Genomic DNA, 24,074 nt, shown 5'->3' on the forward strand with positions numbered 1-24,074 from the left:
TACAGCTGGCTTGGTCAAATATTATCTTGTTATAATGAAACCATTTACTCTGCATTTTGAAGTTCCTGTCTGTTATTTGCAAGTATCTCCAGGACGGAGGGTTAGCGGGTGGATTGTATCAATTGCCCATCAACTGTCCCCATAAACAAATTCCAGTCTCAGTGAAACCAGAACATTGCGTGGACCAGCGTCAAAGAGTCCTCTCAGATCTGCTCCCACACAAGCCCAAAACCATGTTCCTATCAATATTCATGTGTCTCAGCATTTGGGACTGGACAAACATCCAGTTCTCCAAGCAATATGCAGGCTGGAATCTACCAACGCCCCTCACTGCTTGAACTATACAGTGGCTCCCTTCATGACGGCCCGTTTGTAGACATTGAAGCCTTTGTTTTCAGCCATAGAGATGTTCGAATTTGCAGCATTGTGGCTCGCAACAATCATATTTTATTCAACAGTCCACTGACCCAGCCGGACTGAAGTCACACTGTCTCAGTCACATGACTGAATATTTTTTCCATGAGACAACTGGAGAACAGCAAGGATATGCGTATAGGAAATTGCTTATGGATTCTGATTGTATTCCTGAAGGGCACATGCATGCACTCTCAAAAGAAATTCATGGGACCTATTACCGCAACAAAGATTCTAATTAACTGATTTAATTAATTTGCCCCACTATGCTTTTTTGAATACTACCTTTCATGCAGTGTGTAATATAGCTGTTTGGGAATGTAAAAGGTCTGCAAAGGTTTAAAGATCAAAGTGTACAACAAATAAAGTTATTGTCTCTTTTAGGAAAGAATCGATTCTGAACTGCTGAAATGAGTCATCAGTAATTCCACACTCGCTTCCTGTTTCATACCTACGTATACCTTTCATACCCAATCACAACAGACTGGGCCATCTGACCAATCAGAGCAGAGTAGACCAATCACAGCAGACTGGGCCATCTGACCAATCAGAGCAGAGTAGACCAATCACAGCAGACTGGGCCATCTGACCAATCAGAGCAGAGTAGACCAATCACAGCAGACTGGGCCATCTGACCAATCAGAGCAGAGTAGAGTAGACCAGTCACAGCAGACTGGGCCATCTGACCAATCAGAGCAGAGTAGAGTAGACCAATCACAGCAGACTGGGCCATCTGACCAATCAGAGCAGAGCAGAGTAGACCAATCACAGCAGACTGGGCCATCTGACCAATCAGAGCAGAGTAGACCAATCACAGCAGACTGGGCCATCTGGGCAGAGTATGCTCTTGGAAAGGAAGGATTTGGAGAGACTGAATCCTCGAACAAACAAATTAGGTGATGTACAATGATTGTTATGAGAAAATTAAAGTTTTTTGGTTTTTTTTGCTCTTGGATGCATCTCAACCTATTTAGAAAACGTCCAAAACAAAATTAGGAACCTTTAAAATTGCATATTGGGGCACTTTAAAACTTTTAAGTTTCAAACACTATTTTGACGAGTTCTGTTGACATAATGTTGATTATTACATCAGTGTTGATCATTAATCTGGGTTAGGGTTAGGGGGGAAAAATTGTTGTAACAATAAAATTGTCTTGGTAAATCCAAAAAAGGATTTGGATTTGGAAATTGAACAGTGGATAAGGAGAATTTGTTTTTTAATTGAGTGATATTTAGTTTTTTTAGTAAAGGAAAAATACCTGCTAGTGTTTAAATTTGTTACGACTGACATTTAACTGTTATGTTAATTTTTTTGTGTTCACCATTGTGCTGAAGAGTATTTACTTTTTTAAGTTAAACCAACAATATTCTTTACAGTGTAGAGATTGTGGTGAGGTTGTTTGTGGCTACATGCAGGTTTACACTGACCACAGGAGCAATGATTACACTAATGCCAGCGACAAATAATATCTTGTTGTTTACATGTGTATGCTAAATACATTTAGAATGTGCTATGTTTGCTGTAAACTTGATCTAAAATAGATAAGATTAATTGGTTCCACTCCATTATGTTGAAATCATAATCACATCAATGAAAACTACTGCAGATTGTATAAGTGCTTCTTGATTTGGTTGCTCTAAATTCACAGACAATGCACTTCACAATTCCTCTCGTGAATTTGTGTGAAGACAGGCTAAAGATTAACCAGCCTCTCCCAGTGGAAGTATGCGAGTACGCCGAGTGATAAATCACCCCGATCCACAGGTCACATCACACTGTCCACTTACAAATCTGCAGCATCACTGCTTTGCTCTGCAGAAAGAGGAACAAGGACAACAGACAAGACAAAAAAAAATACACATCAGAGAATATAACTTCCTGTTTGAGGCTCATGTCGTAGATACACTTTCACTGCATCTGCCTTACTGTTCAACACATTCAACACAACTGCTTAATGTATTTGGCAACTTAAGGTCAGTGTGCAAGTTAGTCCTTGTATTTTGATTCATGATAATGAATATATGATAATAATATGATTTTACAATGTTTTTCTTTTTTTGGTCCCGTTATCTAACATACACCGTCAGACTTTGTTTTGCCTGCGTCAAGAGCTCCTGTGACGGCGTTTCACTATCACTGATAGCGGTGCACTGATAGCAGGAAAATCTGAAGTGGACTCAGATATATAGACAAAACACAAAGCTCAGTGGTCATAAAAGCACAAAAGGACAGCCGAAAAAGCAAGCAGCAACTTTGATTATTTATAAATTAAGTACTCACTCAAAGTTCTCATTTAATAGGAAATTTATTTTCACATGTCAGCAAAAACATTGTAGTGTTTAACACAGCTACACCTGAAAAGCATAAAACTAATCCAATGCGGTCAGCACACTAATCCAATGCTGTCGGCACAGTAATCTGCTTAAAATGGTGGAAAACCAGCAAAATCCCCAAATAAAGGAACTTTCTAAATGTTTTATACAATGTGCATATGACATAAACTAGAAATGTATGACAAATGACCACAATATTTCCTTCTGTGAAAAATACATCTATCTGTGAGATAAAATAAATGTTTTGAGGAAAAAAAGGACAAAAGAGTATAAAGAGATTTTTACCTCAGAAAAAATAGTTTAAGTAAATGCTTTTATTACAACAAAATATATCACAAAAGCATTATTAGAATTGCACCAACTCTGTTAAAACAGAGTTTCGAAAGCACATCGGGTAAGTGTTCTATATTATGTCATGAGAATCCTTTGACAAACAAGCTCTCTATACAAAATGTACATTGTCATATATAAATTTGGCATTCAGTCTTAAAAAGTGATGTTTTACATATATATCTATGTATAATTTCATTTTTATAATCACCTTGCCCTCCTAACCGTAGTTACAGACTGATATTATTCTTTTAAACCCAAGATGGTTTAAAACTTCTCAGCAAGACACTCTGCATCACATAACAGATCATCAATTCTGGTCCTCCTTATTGATAAAAGGATGCCGGCATTGATTCAGCACAGAAAATACTCAACTACAGCTAGTTTAACCAAAGCATTTTTACATGTAAAACCACATTCGAAGTCCATCGTCTCTGTGGATGTCAGGAAAAGGCAGCTGTTTGGTCTATTTAATTCCATTTGTTAAAACCCTTACAGTCTCTTCGTATTGATGTCTGTCCTCAATGGTGCTTTAAAGCATTTCATCAGGTTTATGAATGCTTATTCCAGTATATACTTGTCTATCAGCATAATCTAGGCTTCTGTTTAAAGGCAGGCCTGCTGCACCTGTGTCAGAAGCTCCCCGAAGCGATCGAACAGGCCCTCTACCCATGTCCTGTTGCCCATGCAAGTCTGGACCGTCTCCTCCTGCCCCAGGTCTTTACCTCGCGACTTCAACAACTGAATCTGGGATATGAGAGAGAATCACAGTGCATCAGGCTTGTAAACAGAAAGAAGATTTTAACATTTTATAAAGAAAACAAAGGGTTTCGAGTGGTTGTTGGGTCGTAGCAACCAGATTCGAACCTGGATCTCCCATATGAGCACCACAGCTCAACATGGAGCACATGTGTTAAGCGCTAGGCCAGATGTTCCCAAAGCCCCTTAGACATAAATATTTCAATAATTTGATGACACATTCGCATGTTCATGGTTCTGTGATGTTGGTTAAAGGGATAGTTCAACCAAAAATATTAAATTCGGTCATTAATTACTCATCCTCATGTCGTTCCAAACCCGTTCATCTTCAGAACACAAATGAAGATCTTTTTGATGAAATCTGAGAGCTTTCTGTCCCTCCATTGTGAACAGCTACGCAACCGACACTTTGACGCTTCAAAAAGTTCATAAAGAGATCGTAAAACTAATCCATATGAATTGAGAGGTTTAGTCCAACTTTTCTGAAGAGACTCGATCATTTTATATGACGAACAGATTGACTTGAGTCTTTTATTCACATTTAAACATTGATCAGCGAACATTAACAGAACCTGCTTGACGCATGAGAACAAACCTCATGGTTCTTACACAGCGTGATGTGAAACACAACAATGAACCTCATTGGTTCTTGCTGAAGCTCAAACGTGATGCGTAACACAAGAATGAACCTCATTGGTTCTCGCACTGCAAACGAACATGCTTGAGCTTCCGTTTACCACAACTGATGTATGAGTTGATGAATGTTTACATGTGAATAAAAGCCTAAATTCAATCGTAGCTGTCAATGGAGGGACAGAAAGCTCTCAGATTTCATCAGAAATATCTTCATTTGTGTACTGAAGATGAACGAAAGTCTTATGGGTTTGGAACGACATGAGGGTGAGTAATTAATGACAGGGTGAACAAACCCTTTAATGGTCACATAACATGCAAGTAAACAGATAAAATATTGATTATTTTGATTTTGATTATTTTAATTGTATTTCTGTACAGGGCTGCAAGTATAGGGCTTGTTTAAATATATTACTGTTGTAAATTACAATTGACCTATGGCTAAGCCACGCCCCCTCCACTCACTCGGACAAACAGTCAATATTCAGTAACAGGCGCTATGGCAGCTGTCACAGTAGGAGACATTTCACAGGAGTCAATTGATGATTTTTGGAGACAGAAAGATTATATATCATCTCGAAGTCACCAAAAGGGCCTTAACTATACATTGGAGGGTTATATTAATAATTTTATTGTTGAGAAGCTCGATAAGCTTCAGCTCCAGACAAAGATTTACAGTTCACAGTGTAAACGTTATAGTTTGGTGCTATTTCGCTTCAAACGCTCGCTTTATACGCGCGTCCTATTCGCTTTGGACGCGCGAATGCATTCAAAATGTTCAAGCGTCGAACTAGACGCGATACGCGCGAATTTGACGCTCTATTCGCGTTTGGTGTGAACGCAGCATAATGAACAGGCTGCGATGTCAAGAATGCAATGCTGGAATGTGTGTGTGTGTGTGTCAGAGAGAGAGAGAGAGAGAGAGAGAGAGAGAGAGAGAGAGAGAGAGAGAGAGAGAGAGAGAGAGAGAGAGAGAGAGAGAGAGAGAGAGAGAGAGAGAGAGAGAGAGGCGCGATCGAACAGTGGAAACATAAAAACATACTCCATTTTGTTCATACAGGACATCATTAAAACGGCAAAGTGTTTAGCCTACTTATATTTGTGTAAAACACAACATTGTGCTTTTGTCAAACTGTAAACTCTTGTCAAACTGTAACCTACAACTGTCACCCAACCAAAATCACACACACGCTGTTTAAAAGCAAAAATGACAAGAAAAAACATATAAAAACGAATGAAAACTGACTAACTGCAATGCATTTCAATGGACGTGGAAGCAGAGAATGTCCGAGTGTATTGGGTTAGCTATGCGCACTGTGATTGGCTCATCGCGTTTGGGGGTGTGGCTTAGCCATAGGTCAATTGTCCTATAAAATAAATGTAATATTTTTTATACTGCAAGTTACAATACTGACATTTATGCCTTAAAGTCAGCGTGAAACTAAAGTTGCGATAGGCTTTTTTTCATTTATTGTGGCGAAAATGAATTCTAAACAGAAAAAAAATGTAGGGTGGGTCTTGATTTTGTTCATGGGGAATTGATTGGATGGTTGTGATTTGCTATTGGTCGACCTCATGTGAGTGACAGGTTTCCCCGCCCTCACACCAGTAAATGCGTCATCAGAGAAGAGATGAGATGCCGCTGCAAGAAGGAGGGGAAGTTATTTTGATTAAAGATCACGAGGGCATATGAATATTTGTCCAAAAATGACGTGCACAGACTTAACTTTCAACTGTTCAAATGGTCAAGTTGGAATACTGGTGAAATGGTGTAAACTTCTATCCCAAAATGTTGGAAACTGTGCAAATAAAGTGAACCTAGTGCACATTGTGTTCCCAAAATGCACGTTAGACTGGTTGGAGATGGAGTTTACTGAGAACCGAGATGCAACAGACTATAAAGCTTAATCAAATCACAGCCTTATAGGCCAAGCTATATCACAATTTTAGTTTTTATTTTCGATGATTTTATTTTGTTTGCATTTTACCTTAGATTTAATAAGTCATCAACTCACCCCCCGCAGTTCACCCATTTGGAAAACCCTGCACTAGGCCAACGTTCAGGTCTTATATTGAATAAGCAAACAGAGTGAGTATTTTACCAGAGGATAAAACAAGACACACCAGAGCTGATACTGATATGAACACTGCCAGTCAAAACAAGATTCCTTCAAAGATTCCTAGAGCTTGTCAGCAAGGACTAGTATATTGGTTATCCTTCCAAAAACTCACACAAACAAACACATTGATTCCTCACCTCCTCCATACACATCAGGTATGTGTGGTACTTATAGTGTTGTAGAGAGTGGTATAGGGAAAACCACTTCGTCTTCTGCTGATCCACTGTGTATTCCTGATCGAGTGGGAAAAACAGAGAAGTAAAGACTTTAACCGTGCATCGAAAGCGATCTAAAAGCCAGTCTGGTTTAAAAAATTAAACTAGTTGGTATCAGGATATTTGGCATTAGCAACACTAGACTACTAGACCTGGAATACTCACCAAGGGAAGTTTGCTGGGGGATTTCGAGGGCTTCATGGTTTTCCTGTTGTACGCCCTCCCACTTAACCTTACTTTAAAAACGGGAGTCTCGCAGTCTGTTTTCAGCTCGGTGACCACGGACAGCTCAGGAAAGCTGTCTAATGCATTCTGCCAGATAAAATAACATGCAAGAAAATCACATATCCTAATGTATTATGCAAATACAGTGACTATGTTTACATGCACAGATTTACATTAGTTCCATCTTCTTTAGTACTAATCCATTTAATCTGACTTTCTCACTATATATGCATCACATATATTCTGAACAAAATGTCTGTGCGTGTGAAGAGCTGCACTTTCTTTCACCGGCTGTGTCAGAGTCATGATCAAGTCGGCTAGCTAAAGAATTCAGATATTTGATCATTTTGCCTTTCTAGTAGGGATGTTTAAAAGTTGCCAGGTTGTCTAAATGACTAGTCAAATAGTTGGTTTAAAGGAAGCCATGTAGTTTGGCTAGTTTAGGGTCATGCTCACCAGATGCATCCCATCTGAAAAAAGAAAATATATTACAGGAAAGCATTCTTCTCATGTTGATAACTTTAGCATTAATTGAAAATTCTATATTATTATTGTTCTTGTTATAAGAAAGTGACATTTGAAGGCCAAGTATGGTAACCCATAACTGGAATTTGTCCTATGCATTTAACCTATCCAAGTTAGTGAAAATTACCTCATCATTTTTAATAAAAATTCCAGTGAAAACGACAGACTTCTGTCTGGTGATGTAAGCAGGACTTCTCCAATAGGGATGGGCACATTGATATCCATATACTCACAAGCTACTTATTTGGTATTGATTCCTTTAAAAAAACATCAATATTAAAATTATATTAATACAAAATGTCAGTTTCTGAAACAATATCAAATGTTTTCAGTACTTTTTCTAATGATTGTGCCAAAACCCACCTGACATATTTAGCTGGCCTGTGTCACATGACTATGAGAAGTGAGCGTGCAGCGAAAAATGAATACCATTTTATTAAGAAATCTTTAAGAAAGTGCATGTTCAATGTTGTTGGTATTTTAGTTTAATTTATATTTATGTTGTAATAAATTATATTATTATTATTTAATCACAATATTTGTACACCTATTGGTATGAAATGTTTTACTTAATTGTGCTCATATTTGCTTTTGTAATAAATGTATTAATGCAGACTAATGTCATATGCCCAACAATGTGTAATGTGTGATAATCTTTTTTTTTCTTCTAAAAATTAACATTATTTTGAAAAATCACATTCCATGAAATGAAATAATCAGTATCGATATTGGTATTGTTATTATCAGACCCGCAAACTCACAAGAGATGAAAAAAATCCCTGTAGGGGGTCTGGGGGCATCATCACTTTAAAATCATGATTTTAACAATGCTTTCTGGTGCAAACTGACATGAAAATAAAAGCAAAGACCCCATTTGTTGAAAAAATTTAATAAATGCTTCACTATTTTAATAGATCTAAATTGAATACATTATAAGTATCTTTTGGAAGTGTCTGTTTACAATAAACCTTAACCCAAATAAGTGAGCAGAGAAATCGATACAATTATCCTACCTGATATTAAAATGGACAGTCTTCACAGTTTCCGCGATTTGGCTCTATTTATTAATTGTATAATTATTATTTTTTTTTCCGGATATCATCCATATTGAAATGAAATGAAAGCATACAAAAGATTGGTGGGCAAACAGGGGCCGGTTTCACAAAGATAGACTTTGACTATGGCTTAGATATAGTAGATAGTCAGACTTCAGATAGACATCTAAATCAGACCGTTGCACAAAGCACTTAAGACTCTGACTATCTTAAGTAGGACTACACTGCAATGCATTCTGGGTAAAATAAGACACTTTTCAAAACAAAAAACACGGCGGATCGAGTAAGCGCATTCAACCGCTCAGTGCAGTTTACCCCAGCGGAGAATATGTGTTTGTTGGAGGAGTATAACAGTTACAAGGACATTTCACTTGGGAAATTTAGCGGAGAATGTAGTAACAAGAAGAAATGTTTAATTTGGAAAAAGATTGCTACGACAGTTAACAGCGTTAATCCGACTGTTGAGCGGAGCGTTAAAGACGTACAGAAAAGATACAAAAACATGGTACAAGATGCCAAAAAAGAAATATTTAAGAGGAAATATTCCCTTCTCATAGCTCTCTCCATAACGTCGTCAGCAAACCACAAATTATGAGCCATTTTCCCTTTTCTTTTGGCTGTTTGTAATGTAACTGATTGTTACTGCTGGTTGCCAAGGTAACAGAGTCTTAGACCTAAGTTAGCCTGGGGGTAAGGTGTCTAATTGTTTTGGTCTAAATTAAGTCGGTCTTTATTTTTGTGAAACAGTCTAACTTGTATTAGACTAGTCTATGAGCAAATTTTAGACTTGTCTAACACTATAGACCGGTCTAGAAATATCTTTGTGAAACCGGCCCCTGGAGCTCAGATAGGACTAAAAAATGTAGGTCACAAATTTCTTTAACGTCCTCTACGAAAACTAAACCCGCCCGAATAGGGATTTATATTGACTCTTCCCTACTTTAAATAACGACAACGGAATCAAATCCAAACAATACTAAAGATACAAAATAAGAAACAGTAAAAAGACAAAAACAAACAAAAAAAAGTATAAAAAGATATTTGATTCTTATTGAACAATTAGTCCCAGTTTCCAATGTGATTATTACTGTGAGTTGAAGCAGGACTCTGGGAAAGGTGACTCGTGACTCACTTTGAAGACCTGACCCATGCGCAGTTTGGGCAGCAGTCTCCGCCTGTTGTCTGTGATCATCCCGTCCACCCTCTTCATGTGCGGCAGCAGCAGCTCGTCTGAATGCAGGACCAGATCAACCACAAAGGTCAGCTTCACCATCTGCCACTTATTAACACTCCTGTTACAAAACAGACAGAAGTTCTCACCGTTCTCTCGCTCAAGCGCGTTCAAGACATCCGTGTCCAGGGCGACGCTGATCAGCAGCTCTACGAAACTCTTAAACGTCTCCTTCATTGTTCTGGTGTTCAGGAAACGGGAAGCGAACGGAACCGGAGGCGTAAACTCTGAAAACGAGAGATGGGATTGGACAAAGCATGAGTGTGGGACAACAGAAACAGACGGATTGATCCCTCATGAGATATTATATTGCAGAAACATGGAATAGGAAAATATTAGCCAGTGCAAACTGAATTATTTTGTTTAAATCAATCTAATTTGAAGGTAGCACTTTCCAATTTAAAAGAAATTTCAGCAATTTTTTAAAAATATCTCATGCTAGTATTACATACACATACATATATATACACATACATATATATATATATATATAACTATAATAATATATATAACATAATTGTAACTGATATATTCAGTTTTATTCACTGATCTATATAATGACTTTCATGTCAATGTCATTCAGATCAGTGGTTTTATCACTTTTTATTAATACAAGTTGTTGAATTTTCTATACATTTCTTAAAATCTGTAAGATTGACACACTTGTTGGTACACAAAATAAGTACTATAAAATTAAACTTACTAAAATATATAATAATAATTTATTTTTAATGGTATTTACTGATATTTCAGATTTTGTAGAAAATGTCACTGAACATATTTTTGCTGTGTTCACGTTGTATTTACACAGCTTTATCCAGAAGATGTCCTTAGTGAGTAGTAGTTTTGAGCTCAATTTTGAAACATTTGGTTCAATTAAAAGCATGCTTTTCCCATCACTGATGTGCACACATCTAAGCTATAGTATAAGGTCAGTTTTCTCCAGCTATCACGTGTCTCACCGTCATCCTCACTCACAGCCTCTGGTGAGGAGTCGGAAGGAGATGTCGTGAACTCCTCTTTCCATTTCTTTCTCTTTTTGGGTGGCGGTTCAGCCTTGGCTTTCGTCTGCTTGGGTCTGGGTTTAGACAGAGCTTTCTGTTGTGTCGTTTTCTGCGTGGGAGAGTCCGACACAGTCACTGCAGTGAATCGTTGGGCCAGAAGAGCTTTAGCCTGAGAGCCTCTGGGAAAAACATACATCACAGATAAATTAATTAGTCACTTATGGAGTCTAATACGTACATTATTGATAGCGTAGCTAATGGAACGGTTCTGACCGCAACCGAAATCCTGTGAATATTGTGCTAGCTGGCTGGAATAGAGTAATGTGTGGGATCAGTTTGATGTTGGAGATTTCAAACAAACTGGCAGGAGACTGATGTACTATGGAAAAATATTTGGCTGAGTGGGATTGCACAATAGAGGCTTGTGGCTCAGCTTGACATTTTAGAGAAGAATAGGAAAAACATGATTGCTAACTCATCTGAGCTATTTTCGTTATGCGATTCATTTATACATTTACATAGGGGTTGCACACAGGACACATTCTTGTGTTCAAAGACAATTAGGTGAGGCCAAAGTCTCTTTAAATTCGTAATGAAAAAGAAGTGGACTAAATGACTGGAGAAGTCTGTTGTTTTCACCAGAAGATCCAGTTATGACATTTTGATTACACATTAAAATGAAACAAGTGCACAGATGAATTATTCACAATAAACTTAATAGCTGAATTCACGCTAATAGAGTAAGGCAGATACGGCCTGTACCTCATTGAATGCATGGGCTTGCATCGTGGTTTCCTACTGCAAACCCGAACATACTCCCGCTTGTTGACAGTGTCAAGAAATTTGACATGCACTCTCCTGTACATGGACTTCGCATCACCGAAGTACCCCAAATACTGTAAAGAGTATATGACACTGAGTGTTGTTCACAGCATTTTGATATATACAGTGGAAGCTACTAGGGGTGTAACGGTTCAAGTTACTCACGTTTCGGTATAGTTCAGTGTGTGCTATGTTCAGGGAAAAAAGGACTACTGTCAAATAAAAATTAAGAAAATAAGAACAAATAATCAAACTACAAGCAACAGCACAAATAAATACAATAGAGCAAAGATACAAATGAAATAAACGTTGCTTTTAAGGTTATTTAGATATCTAACAGTAGTTTTCAGGTACACAAATTGAACGAAGAAAACAAATGTAAAACAACATTGCATATAATCTTCCCTGTATAAATTAAATAAGGATCAATCATTTTTAAAGTTACAAAAGCTATTCAGTCAATAGCAGGGAGTGATTTTCTTGTCTTTTGTTGTTTGATTAACATTAAAAACACAGACAGCTGCAGGAATATTAGGCTGCTGTCACTTTAAGAGATCCAAAACACTGATAATGTCTTTCTCAACTGTATATGTTCACTTAAGACATAACCTACTATGTTTGCTAAGATACTCGCCAAGACTGGCATGTTGACAATTTTTGTGTGAATTTGTCCACTTAAAGCTGCAGTCCGTAACTTTTTTTGGGTTAAAAATGATCCAAAATATGCAAGTACATAACCAGCCAGTGTTCAAAACTATCTGCTTGCCTTTGCTCGATTCAAAACGGTAAGCTTTTAATACTTTTTTTAATTCCAGTGGGACTGGTGGATTTCCACGGGAAATTCGAGCATGTCTTTGCGTCATTACGTCACATCTCTACACATAAAGAAGGAGTCTCGGCTAGTAGGCTATATTGCGTTTGAGGATGTTGGAGGTGGAGATTTATAGCCTTTTCTCACAGCACTTGATGTAATAAAACGTATCAATTTGATGGCGGATCCAGAAACAATCACCAGTGACAACTGGAGATTCAGTAAAATGCACAAGACTTCGGAGTGGCTACAGGAAAAAAGAGACTGCAACCGGCCCATGCGAAAACAAGGATAATATTGGAAGGGCATTAAATGTAGTCACGCAATGCTGATGTTGTTAACATTAACAATTTGAGAACAAAGTATAATTTGTACGGTTTGGCGTGATATGATAAGCGATCGTTAGATTTAATCAGCGCGATTTACTGCAATGCTTTTTTCCCTTAGTTGGTCAGAACAAAAGTGGATGTTACTTGTTCAGGCGACATTTTCTGGTGAAAATTCTTATGTTGGTCATACTTCCAAAAAGTAGAATCTGTGATTGCGAATGCCAGTATCCACACCACCGGCGGTGACTGACAGCCGCACATTCTCCTCAAAACATTGGATTCATCCGCGCTGTGCCGTGCCGAGGCACAACCCACGTAAAGTTGATAATTCCGCGAATAACTGCAATTGGAGATTTCGAACAGAGATGGCGACAACGAGGAAAAACTACGGACTGCAGCTTTAAGCACAAGACTTGAAAGAGAACTCAATATTTGCTCGTTGTCTGGGCAGATGAGTGCACTTGAATATTTAAATTGGCAAGGCTTAAATGAGTTTAGTTTAAACACAGATAGTAACGTGTGCTGTTCAGGTCTCGCACCCGGGTGATGACGGCGTAAATGACTGGTCATGTTAAAGAATACGGCACTCGCGTTGAACAAAGTTTAGGGGAAGACAGAAAGCATATCCATCAACAGAAACATACATTAGCCTAACTCTATCTGTTTTTACCATAATATAAACAAGTAAGCGTCGTTAGATTTGAGATTAAAGTGCGTGTGGAACGGTACGGTTACGATTTTTTACCGTTACACCCCTAGTTACTAGGGGTGTAACGGTACGTGTATTCGTACCGGACCGTTTCGGTAAAGGGCTTTCGGTTCGGTGCACGTGTGTACCGAATGACTGAATGCAATATTTTGTGTGCGGAACATAGGTACATTTTCGTGTTTCCACACGAACATATTAAGTGGCGGAAATCCCGCCCTGCAGCTGATTCTAATGTTTTACCAGTGTTTTACCCGTCGTCACTGTAACCTAAACCAACGAAATAGACTGCAGGGCGAAAAAAAGCTTTTCCGCTCCGTGTGCGCCGCCGCACTCTCCGTTCCGTGTGTGTGTGTGTGTCGGCCCGCTGCGCTCTCTGCTCAATGTTCGAGTCCGTGTTTGCGCTGCGCGTTCTGCTCTGTCGTTAACGGCCCAAACACTCCAATCATGTACCGATCACGCACTGGAAAAGCAAAGTCCGCTCAAATAAGGTGAAATTTCTCAGTAGTAGACTTCTGTTTGCTGAGCTGGTGTAGTTATGCTGGCAACAATGGTAAAATGACCTGCTCTGATCACATGCTCTGGTAATAATAGCTTTGTACTATAGCTTTGGACTATATTTTATTTTGATAATTAGTAAAAAAGTAAAAAAAAAAAAAAAAAATCTTAAATTGATTATGTTGATTGATTATTGAAAAATAATAATACATTGATATATTTATGTTTAATATTATTTTAATATAGGGCTATTTTCTGTTCCTTTTTTCCCCGTGTTTCATTTAATTAGGTGATTATAAGTTTAATTATTGATGATTACAAGCTTGGAGGAATTGCAATTAATTACAGCAAATTGTGCAATTAATTAGTTCTTTTTTTTAAATCGATTCTCAGCCTTAATTTTTTAATATGAGCAGGCCTACAAGCTGGGATTGGTAATGCTGCACTGTAATCATAGTTATTTATTTATATTTTTCATTATATTTTATTATGTGATATTGGTTTGAGACTGAGAGTATTTTATTTAGTGGAGAACTTTGCAACAGTATTTTATTTCTTATTCTTTTTTTATTTTATATCTATTTTATTATATTTTATTAAAAAGTGTTTAAAAAAGTGTAAACAAATTGTTAAAAAAAGTTTATAGTAATAAACAACCTGCAGTTTAATGTTTGCATTTCTTTCCCTTACTGTACCGAAAATAAACCGAACCGTGACTTTAAAACCGAGGTACGTACCGAACCGTGATTTTTGTGTACCGTTACACCCCTACTAGTTACACATACATATATTGTTTTGTATAGACACTTACACTGTTGGTGGCAAAGAACACTCGTTTCCCGTCCCTGAGCTCAGGTACAAACTTCTGCAGCAGGGCTTTCTGGACCTTCCAGATGGCTGGTGGTTCAACCCCAGCAATCATTGTGATCTACAACCAAAACACACATCAAAGGCTTACAGAGACAAAGGGTTTGATGAAACACAGTCAGGCGGTCTGCGCTATGTCTCATATATTTGACAGGAGGTTGGTGAAAACATCACAAACTGCTCAGCAACAACAGATACGTCACATAATGTAATTTTAACAATTTAGAGTCAACATGAAACGGCATTAACAACCCATTTTACTTCCATAATATGAATTATTTTGGAAGCAAATAGAATGAAGGGCGGTTGTTCCATTAGTTCAGTTGGTTCAAGTTAACCAGTAGTCTGTGCATCCTAGGTGAAAGGGTTACAAAGGCAGGCATTTTTTTCACTGTAATAATGTCCAGAATAGATTGTGCTAGAAGACATTGTCGCACTCCAAATGGATAAAAGAAAATTGACATACGGTCTTTGCATTGTTTGCAATATTTGTATTTTTTGCATATTTGTAATATTTATATTATTTGCTGCAGTTGTATATTGGTAATGTTACCAATATGTAACCCTTTGTAACACTGTACCCTATACCCTTAAATAAAGCACTATTTGAGGGGACCATTTGTAGTGGTGTCCGAAACCATAGTGGATGTTATCGAGTGCACTCATTCAATCTCAAAATGAACCGCAATAATGAGTGTACAACTGATGTGCGCTCAACGGCTACAGAATACCCGTAACGCACTGTGAGAGTCGTGCGCCAAATTAATTCACACGCCTGACCAGAAGATGGCGCCGCAGCTGAATCAACTATCCATCCATTAACTTTACAAGCCGCTGGTCCAATGTGGGTACAGGGTACTATCATACTTTGATTATTAAATAGTTTAATTAAGGCTTTAAAAAGTTCAAGATAAATCTTTTCATTTTACTACTGGAGCAGCCAGTTTTCTAAGTGTCAAATGATTATTAAAAATTATTAAACAGCCCTTCCAGCGCATTGAGTGTTTGAATTCACTCACTCGTTTTCATTCATTCCTTCAAGTGGACTATATTAGTGGAGTAATGTAGGGAATCGCGAATGAGGGTATAGGGAGCGATTTTGAACAGAGCCTTTGAGTGCTACTCTTGCTAACTGAATCCAGCTGATTATCCATAATTGGTCATCTAAAAAGAAAAGGGTGAATGTTTGTTGTAATGTGACACAATGTGCTGAAATCTCTGCTCGTGCTTGTCTGACTTTTTATTAACTTGAACCTTTTTGCTTCATGCAGTTTATAAAATAAAATATTTGTGCTAGACTTTCTCTAGTCTGGACTGAATTCAGTGTGCGGTTAGCTTTTTTGTTTGTTTGTTTGTTCAGAATAAATTGTGCACAATAAATTGTGATTTCATGCTGACTTGTATAAATAAATGGCACAAAAAGCACATCTCAGCATACCTCCATCCTTTCAATGTCCTCATTCCTAACCACAAACTCATCTCGCTCCCGGTACATGCCTTCCCCTCCACTATCTGACAGCTCCTCGTCCATCAGACCCTCGATAGCAACTGCGGTCAGTTGGACAGCTAGCTTGTCTGGAGGCACATCCTTCACCAGCTCCTCCGCAGACATCTTCTGTACAGCCTTCGGTTGCTCCTGTGGCTTGGCAACTATAGGCTGTGTGCAGGAGGCCTGAAGCTGCTTAGTATTGTCACCTAAATATATGTTGTGTTGAAACAGGAGAAGATTAACAAGGGTTGTCATAATACCTAAATTTCAGTATCTCAATAATAATGATTAATTTACAAAATAGAATACTACAGCAACATGCTTTCCCTTTACATATAGTCCTTGAAGCTATCCTAAATATTATATTATAATATAATGACCTGGGTGCATAATGCAATATTAAATATTAAATAAAATGTCTTCAAAAAGGGAGCTTCCATACCCAACTTCTGCTTTTTTTCTGAGGGCTCATCTAAAGATGAAAGCGCAGAAGTGATGCTCTTTTGCAGATCCTGGTTTTTCCCCACTGAATCATCTTCGTCAGATGAAAAGGATGGCAGTGTTTCCAGGTTCCTCTGGAGCTCTTCGTCAAGTCGCTTTGTAGAAATGACACTATGAGGGTCTGGAGATATCAATGGGGTTGAAGGAAGGGGAGGTTTAAAAGGAATAAGTAATGGATTAGGAGGCCTCTTGGAGGTCGAAGGCTTTCTGATGCGACTGGGCGACCGTATTGGTGGAGATGATAGGTTTTGTCTGGAACCGGATTTAAGGAAGTCCAGGAAGGAGCCCAAAAATCCAGTTTTAACCTCTGGCTGTTTTTCTTCAACCTCTCTTAACTTCTGACGCATCCTCTCCTGCTGTTGGAAGCTGTCATGGGAAATCTCTGAGGTGGAAGTCGAACTTGCCTCACTGGCACGTGAATTCTGGCGCTTAACTTGTGTGCTTTTCTTCTGAGATTTGGATTGACCATTTTCATCTTCAACAGATTGCTTAGATGAACCCTTCGATCTGGATCGTTTTTTTGGAAGGCCATCAGAAGGATGCTCAATAAGACTGTCATTGTTTTTAAGGCCTTTCGATCCCTTCAGCTGGCTTATATTATTACTTGACACATTTTCAATATTCAGATGTCCTGGCTGACTTTGTTCCTGGCCAGCCAACTGAAAGTTAGATGAGGTTGTATTACTGATAGCAAGTCCGTTAGCATTCAAAACAGATCCATTGCTAGAGTTAACAAAATGTCCTTTGGGTAACACATCATTCTTCTCATGAGCGTTTGCTACCTTGTCAGATATTTCTTGTGCAGAGTTGTTTCTTACCACTGGTTGGTTATGAGAGTTTGAGAGCGTAAACACTTGGTGTCCCTCCGTTTCTTCTTTGGAGTATGTCGTTTGAGCACCAATTATAGTCATCGCTTGTGAGTTAGCGATTATCATATGCTGAGATGGGAAACTATTTAGTCTGTTCTCAGAGGACTGAAAATTGCACTTGGAATCTATAGAGTTGGCTACCGATGACATGTCGCCATCAGATGATGTGGATTTGACAAAATCCTGTGGTGTGACACCACAGGCGGCTGCTGTAGCAGCAAGAATGTCATCGACATTTGAGAGGATGTTCCTCTCATCTGCCAGTAGCATGGAGTCAGGAAAGCATACAGAACTGAGAGTAAAGTTCTGCTTTGTGTCATGAGGATTTGAATGATTAAAGTTGTCTTTTTGTGTTGGGTCCTGTTTAGTGGACTCTGCCGAGTTGGGCACTTGGTGAGAGACAATTTGGTGGTTGTGACGCCCATTAACTGTCAAATTAACAGTGTCGCTGTTCATTTGGAGATACTGGACTGGTACGGACTGCATGTACATAGTCTGCTTGGGCTGATTCTGGCCTGAGGTGAGCACAGGCTGCTGCAGAACAATCATGTGAGAGGGATCGAGTAGCACTTGGGCACTGGGAACCCGGATGAACTGTGTTTGGTCCTCAGACAGCTGTCTGGGATCACTCGGTTGAACTCGGATAATCTGACCCTGATGATTCTGCTGCTGAGATATGGACCCTTTCAGAACTAAAGTATGCTGTTTCAGCTGGTCGGCACTCAAGGGTGCATGGGTGGAGTGCATCAACAAAGGGTTACTCTTGGGGTCGGAGGGAGTATTGGCACTAGTAGCGAGCTCCTTTGTGGTTTCCAAATGCGTAAGGATCTGCTCCTCAGATCGGGAGTTACTGCGAATGACACTTTGGGTGTTGTGCCTGTCTTCCATCTTTGAAACTACATAAATGTCATTTTTTGTGCTGCTGAGTGCTCCGATTTCAGTGGCTGAAAGGGTTTGGGGAGAGGTCCCCATAGATCCTTTCTGTAATGCTTGCACATCCTCAAGAGGAAGCTCTCCAGAGCTCTCTTTTGAGGAAAGAAAGATTCGTTCATCTTGCTGACGTGGTTTTAACTCAACTGAGGACTGGTCAGTTGGCAAGGCTTGGGTGTGGGTGGCAGGAGAGGTGGTTGATGACTGGACAGATACCAAGTACTTCTGCTGTAAAAGGGCACTGTCTGTCTTGCTAACAGGGGAAGACTGCATTAGGATGTAGTCCGGGCCTGGGTTAGCGGATGATAAGCTTCGGGCCCGACTGGGTGAGAAAGAAGAGACAGAGGATAGGGACTGACTTGACACATAGTTCTGTGAAGGTATGCTAGCAGATGTTGGCCCCTGGGTATAGAAACTAATGGTTGGCAGGCCCTGAGAGTGGCTGGAAGAATAGTTTTGAGAAGGACTTCCCATGCAAAGAGTTTGCACTGGTGTCTCATACCCATCCCTGTTTCCCACATGTGGCAATTCCTGCTGCTGACTGGAGGAATAAACAAGAGACTGGCTCACAGACGTCTCAGCTTCAGATTGGCTAGTGTATGACAAGAGAGTCTTGTAAATGGAAGGAAGCTTCTCAGGCAAACTAGATGAGAAGGCCTGTGCTTGGCTCAAGTTGCTCGTCAGGCTTTGAGATGTGATATAAGCATGCGAGGCACTAACGGACACCATGCTTGAAAGCTGCGTGGATGTGTATGGTTGTGATTGACTAGCGATCACTGAACTTTGTTTCTGGGGTGAGGAAGAGTAGCTCGGCAGATGCAGGCCTGGAGAGCTTGTCTGGGCTTGAGTGTCTGTGTTCTCACTGGGATTTTGAGCTATTTTGGAAGAACCGTCTTTAACCTTTACTCCAGATGTGCTGGAAAACCCAGGGGAGGGGACAGAAGAAGCGTAGGCCTGAGTTTGCTGCAGCGCTGTATTAGAAGTCTTCTGTTGTGCAGTGCCGTTTAGGGGTGAAGGGTCACCCGCAGGACTGCAGGGTACAGGTGTGTGCGGGGAAAGGTCCTGTTGATATGAAATGTCCTCCTCGTCATGCAGGTAACCCTGTAGGGAGTGCTGAGTACTGCTAGCCAGCTGCTCCTGGACTGGCTGGGTGCTAGAAGGCCGCTGATGGTGCTTGATCACACTACATTCACGTTGAAGTGCTCGTTCGATGGAGCCTGAGAAAACCGGGCCACCGTAAGGCTGAGGGGCCTGCTGGGAACTGCCCAAAGATGTGGACAGCAGACTGAACTGAGGCTGAAGGAGGTGTGGGGCTGACTCTTGTGCTGAGCGATACGTGGAGGACTGAGGTGGCAAGCCAACCCCTAGAGACGTACCACCGAAAGCAAGTGAAGTTGGCACAGTGTTCTGGGAGGATTTGAACTGGAGCAGAGGGTCATTAGGGGATAGCAGGCCATTCGAAGAGATGAAAGTGCTGTCCTGAACAGCAAGTGCTGATGTAGTGGTGAAACTTCTTGTAGGAAAGGCACTAGGGTGCTGGTAGGAGGAGAGCGCAGAAGGTGTCGGGAACGTTCCTGATGAATGCAGGGCTCCGGTGAGAAAAAGTTCTGTTGAAGTGTTTGCACCTGTAGCAGAAAAAATTAAAGTTTGATGAACTGCAGGTAGTTTTTAAATTACATCTCTAAACCAATTTCCTTTTGCACTAAAATACCCCTTTGGTCTGTAACAACAACACTTTTAAGGGGGTCATACAATATAATTGAAGGATGGGACAGTGCAAAAAAGACAAAAAAGGTGCAGCCTATGCGTGAGTGCAGCAATGCGCTAATTGATTTCACATGCTAAGAGGGAGTTTACAAAAGAGTCCGGCAGCAAAAAAAAGAAAGTTGGGTGGCAAATGATCATGAACAACTAAATTATGACCTATTATACATAGAGATTAGAAAAAATAACATTTTGTTTTATTTTAATAAAAGGAAAACAATGATATGACCCCAACTATTGCCCTAATGACCCATTGAGGATGACTGGCAAAAAGGAAGATGGTGCAGCCAAAACTTCAGTGGTTCCTCTAAAACAGAGACCCAATGCATATTCACCTGTTTGCCAAGAGGGGCTTCTAAATGGAGGGAGAAGAGTAGAGCCAGCAGGTCCAGCCTGAAGGCCTCGGGATTCGATAGCGGAGAGGAAGTTCATGACTGATGATTCAGTAGTGTTGCTGCTGGCTGTGCTGTGCTGATTTGAGTCAAACACTCCTAAAAGAGAGAGATCCCATACAGTCAGTGACTTAAAGGAGTGACTATATTTTGTTACAGTCGTCGTTTCGTTTGCTCACCTGTGGGGTGGTGGGTGGTGGTAAACGTAGGCTGGTGACTAGAGGCAAAGGTCTGCCGTTGGAGGATCTCAGAGTCCAATTGTGTAGAACCATAACTTGAACTATTAAAGTATAAATGTCACTTTTAGACAGTACCTAAAAAAACTGACCACAACCTTTCACTGAGCTCACACAAAGATCTTTAATCTTCACATTAGACAGGCACATTTGTATACAGTCTCTTCACACGCAACCTATTCTTGAGGTTCTGTAAACGTCACACACAAACCGAACTCTTTAGTATAACAAAAACAAACTATTTTAAACATAATAGCAGATACCACACATGTTCTCTGTGAAGCAGCCTAGTTTGGTAGTAGTAGCCTACATAATAGGCTGGTAGAAGTAGCATAGTTTGGGTAGTTATATACTCTGCATATTTAAAGTGAATTATAAAAGTTCTCCGTCATAAATAAATAGCCATACTTCACAGCAAATGAGACAAAAAAAGTCACAAGCTACAAAGACTATAGCGTCTGGACAGAGAAAACACATGGAAAATATTTTAGTTGGTTTGTCTGGTATGATTGTAGCAAAGCCACATCTCTTGTTAAATAGAGGCAAGTCTGTCTACATAATATATTTTGCCAAATAAACATCTGCATAAGTAAATGTCACACCAGGCAAGATTCATTTTTGAGTTTGTTTCCTAGCTGTTTTTGATGGCTTCAGTGTGGATGTGTGCACAGACTTTACATAAACTAACAGAGTGGATATCCATCAGCTAGTTCTAGTCAGTTAAATTATCTATTTCAGTTAATAGTAGTCAGAAAAATAAAGTGGCAACACATTGCTGGAGAATCAGAAAAATAAACAAGACTTTAGTGTCCATGACTGGTGTCTTACACTCGGATGTTTAATTATTGAAAGAGACCGTTGATCATTTTAACTAGTGAATCCAAACTACTACTGAACAGACTTCAGCTCCCACCAAGGATTTCGTTAGCCACCAGTCTAATATGCACAGGTAATATTTATCTGGAGGTTAATAATATATATTTATTTATTTATTTGTTCTCAATTCATATTTTCTTATGATAAAACACAAAATCTTGTTCTTTTTCACCAGCCATAAAATTAATGTCACTGATTTCTGATGTATGGTGTCAATGTAAATTTCTACAGAACCATTCAAAACCATAAGTTAGAAGATGGGAACTTAGGTTTTGAGTAAACAGAGCTCCCCGGGCAATTATTTGCATGCTAGGACAGTGTAATAAACTAACTGTCCCTGGTTCTGACTGCCACACCACCTGGTGCTTTTATTTCTTACAAGATAACATGCACTATTAGACGAGCAGGATTGTATATCATGACGAAACGCTTTATAAATGCATTCCTAATGCTTTATAACACAGCTAATAAGTTATCATAATTATAATCATAGTTATAAATAATACACTTAGGCCTGGTTTCACAGACAGGGCTTAGATTAAGCCAGGATTAGGCCTTAGTTCAATTAGGGCATTTAAGTTGCTTTTAGAAATTTTCCTTAGGAAAAACAATACTGGTGTGCATCTTGAGACAAAACAATAGAATAGCAGTGACATATTTTAAGATATGTCAGTGCAAGTTGCTTTCAGTTAAAACAGCTCAAACATGCATTTTAGTCTGGGACTAGGCTTAAGCCTTGTCTGTGAAACCGGGGGACACGTTTTTATGTTTTCATGGTTTCCAAGTTGATGTGTTAGAAACATTTAGGTGTGAAAAAAACAGTAGTTGACAATGTTGCTTACAATGCAGTAAATAAAGACACTTCATGAGAATTTTCAAAATAAGATCACTAATTCTAAGTGGGTCAGTTGTAATGTTTTCTTGATGTTTGCTGCCTGTCCACAAAGTCTAGTGTGCTGCTGACTAACTACCCTGCCTAGGTTTTGTTATTGCACTTAAATTAATTTTACAGAACAGTTATACTGATTAAATGACTTGAAAACTGTAGATCTGACATCACTGCCTGATAAACAGAAGCAATGTATGCATATAAATACGATGCATTGTAAACATGTGTAAATTAAGCTAATGACAGACAGACCTAAATAAGACACTTTTGTGTAAAGTTGCAGACACGTGTTCTGCAACACTGATCGATCAATTGTTTACATGTCTGCAAACACACTGTGACTGCAGTGTACAAGTTTATATACGAGAGACCAAGCTGACACAGTTCTTAACCTGCACTTTCTGATCATTCATGCACAAAAACATATACCATAGTGAATAATAACGAATTACGGTGTGAGTGCAGTGCGGACTGAAAGGTGATCAGTGATTTGAACACATTCATGAGATTTGCAAAAATCATCACGGTGTATTACTGCACGAGTCCCTAAAGCTATAAACGCATTAGCAATATTAAAACTCCCTTAATATGTGTCTTGACACTTTTGCATGTGTGTTTGTTTCGCTAGGCCTTCCATCACCGGAGTTTTCTTCGGGAAGCGACCCGCCCTCTCGTACCTGGGTTTGTAGGCCCAGCCCGCGCTCTGAGCCGCCGCGCTGACCGGCTCTGTGAAGCTGGAGCTCGGGTAATTCCTCTCCATCATCCGCCTTGGATCGGGAATGACGCGCGTCCCCTGATACAGCTACACATTCAACCAAGCGTGACAAAATCACATATTCCTCCAAACGTTGTTGGCCCCGCGGTGATCCGAGCGCTGGTCCCGGGGGTCGGACGGCTGGTTTGTGCTGTGGATTAATAAGCGCAGGGCGAGAATCACTGCTCGCGGCCCCCGAACACAATCACACAGAGTCAGAAGCGCTGCTGCATCGAGTCCCCATATTGACGTTTTTCTCCCAAACATTCACTTCCGAGTTCCGACAAACTTTAGATGGAAGTTTTTTTGCTTTTCTCCCCCCTCTGTCTCTCTCTCTCTCTGTCTCTCTCTCTGTCTCTCTCTCTCTCTCTCTCTTCACACACACGCGCGCGCAGCGTGTATCCCTGTGGAGACTTGTCTCTATTGTTGCTAACATTAATATGGTTCCACTTTATAAACTGTGTGCTGTCTTTAACTACTATGTGTACTAACATTT

General features: G+C 39.6%; 1 protein-coding gene across 2 annotated transcripts; it reads right to left on the reverse strand.

The window, feature by feature from the left end:
- Nucleotides 1–2,701: 2,701 nt before the first annotated feature.
- Nucleotides 2,702–24,025, reverse strand: qser1 (glutamine and serine rich 1). 2 transcript variants are annotated; one of them, XM_084124706.1, is made up of 13 exons: nucleotides 23,502–24,025; nucleotides 21,003–21,103; nucleotides 20,767–20,922; nucleotides 16,810–20,292; nucleotides 16,317–16,573; nucleotides 14,823–14,939; nucleotides 11,608–11,741; nucleotides 10,804–11,024; nucleotides 9,931–10,068; nucleotides 9,743–9,840; nucleotides 6,971–7,117; nucleotides 6,728–6,823; nucleotides 2,702–3,825 (listed from the first exon to the last, which is right to left on the reverse strand). In XM_084124706.1, the coding sequence occupies exons 1-13, from the start codon at nucleotides 23,585–23,587 to the stop codon at nucleotides 3,685–3,687; spliced, it is 5,175 nt and encodes a 1,724-aa protein (XP_083980832.1). In that variant the 5' UTR covers nucleotides 23,588–24,025; the 3' UTR covers nucleotides 2,702–3,684. The 2 variants fall into 2 exon arrangements, with proteins under 2 accessions (XP_083980832.1, XP_083980833.1); XM_084124707.1 differs by lacking the exons at nucleotides 2,702–3,825; nucleotides 6,728–6,823; nucleotides 6,971–7,117 and adding an exon at nucleotides 7,496–7,812 and having other exon boundaries at nucleotides 23,502–23,961.
- Between the last annotated feature and the right edge of the window lie 49 nt (nucleotides 24,026–24,074).

This window comes from Abramis brama (genome assembly GCF_963993115.1).
Source record: "Abramis brama genome assembly, chromosome: 9".
NCBI lineage: Eukaryota > Metazoa > Chordata > Actinopteri > Cypriniformes > Leuciscidae > Abramis > Abramis brama.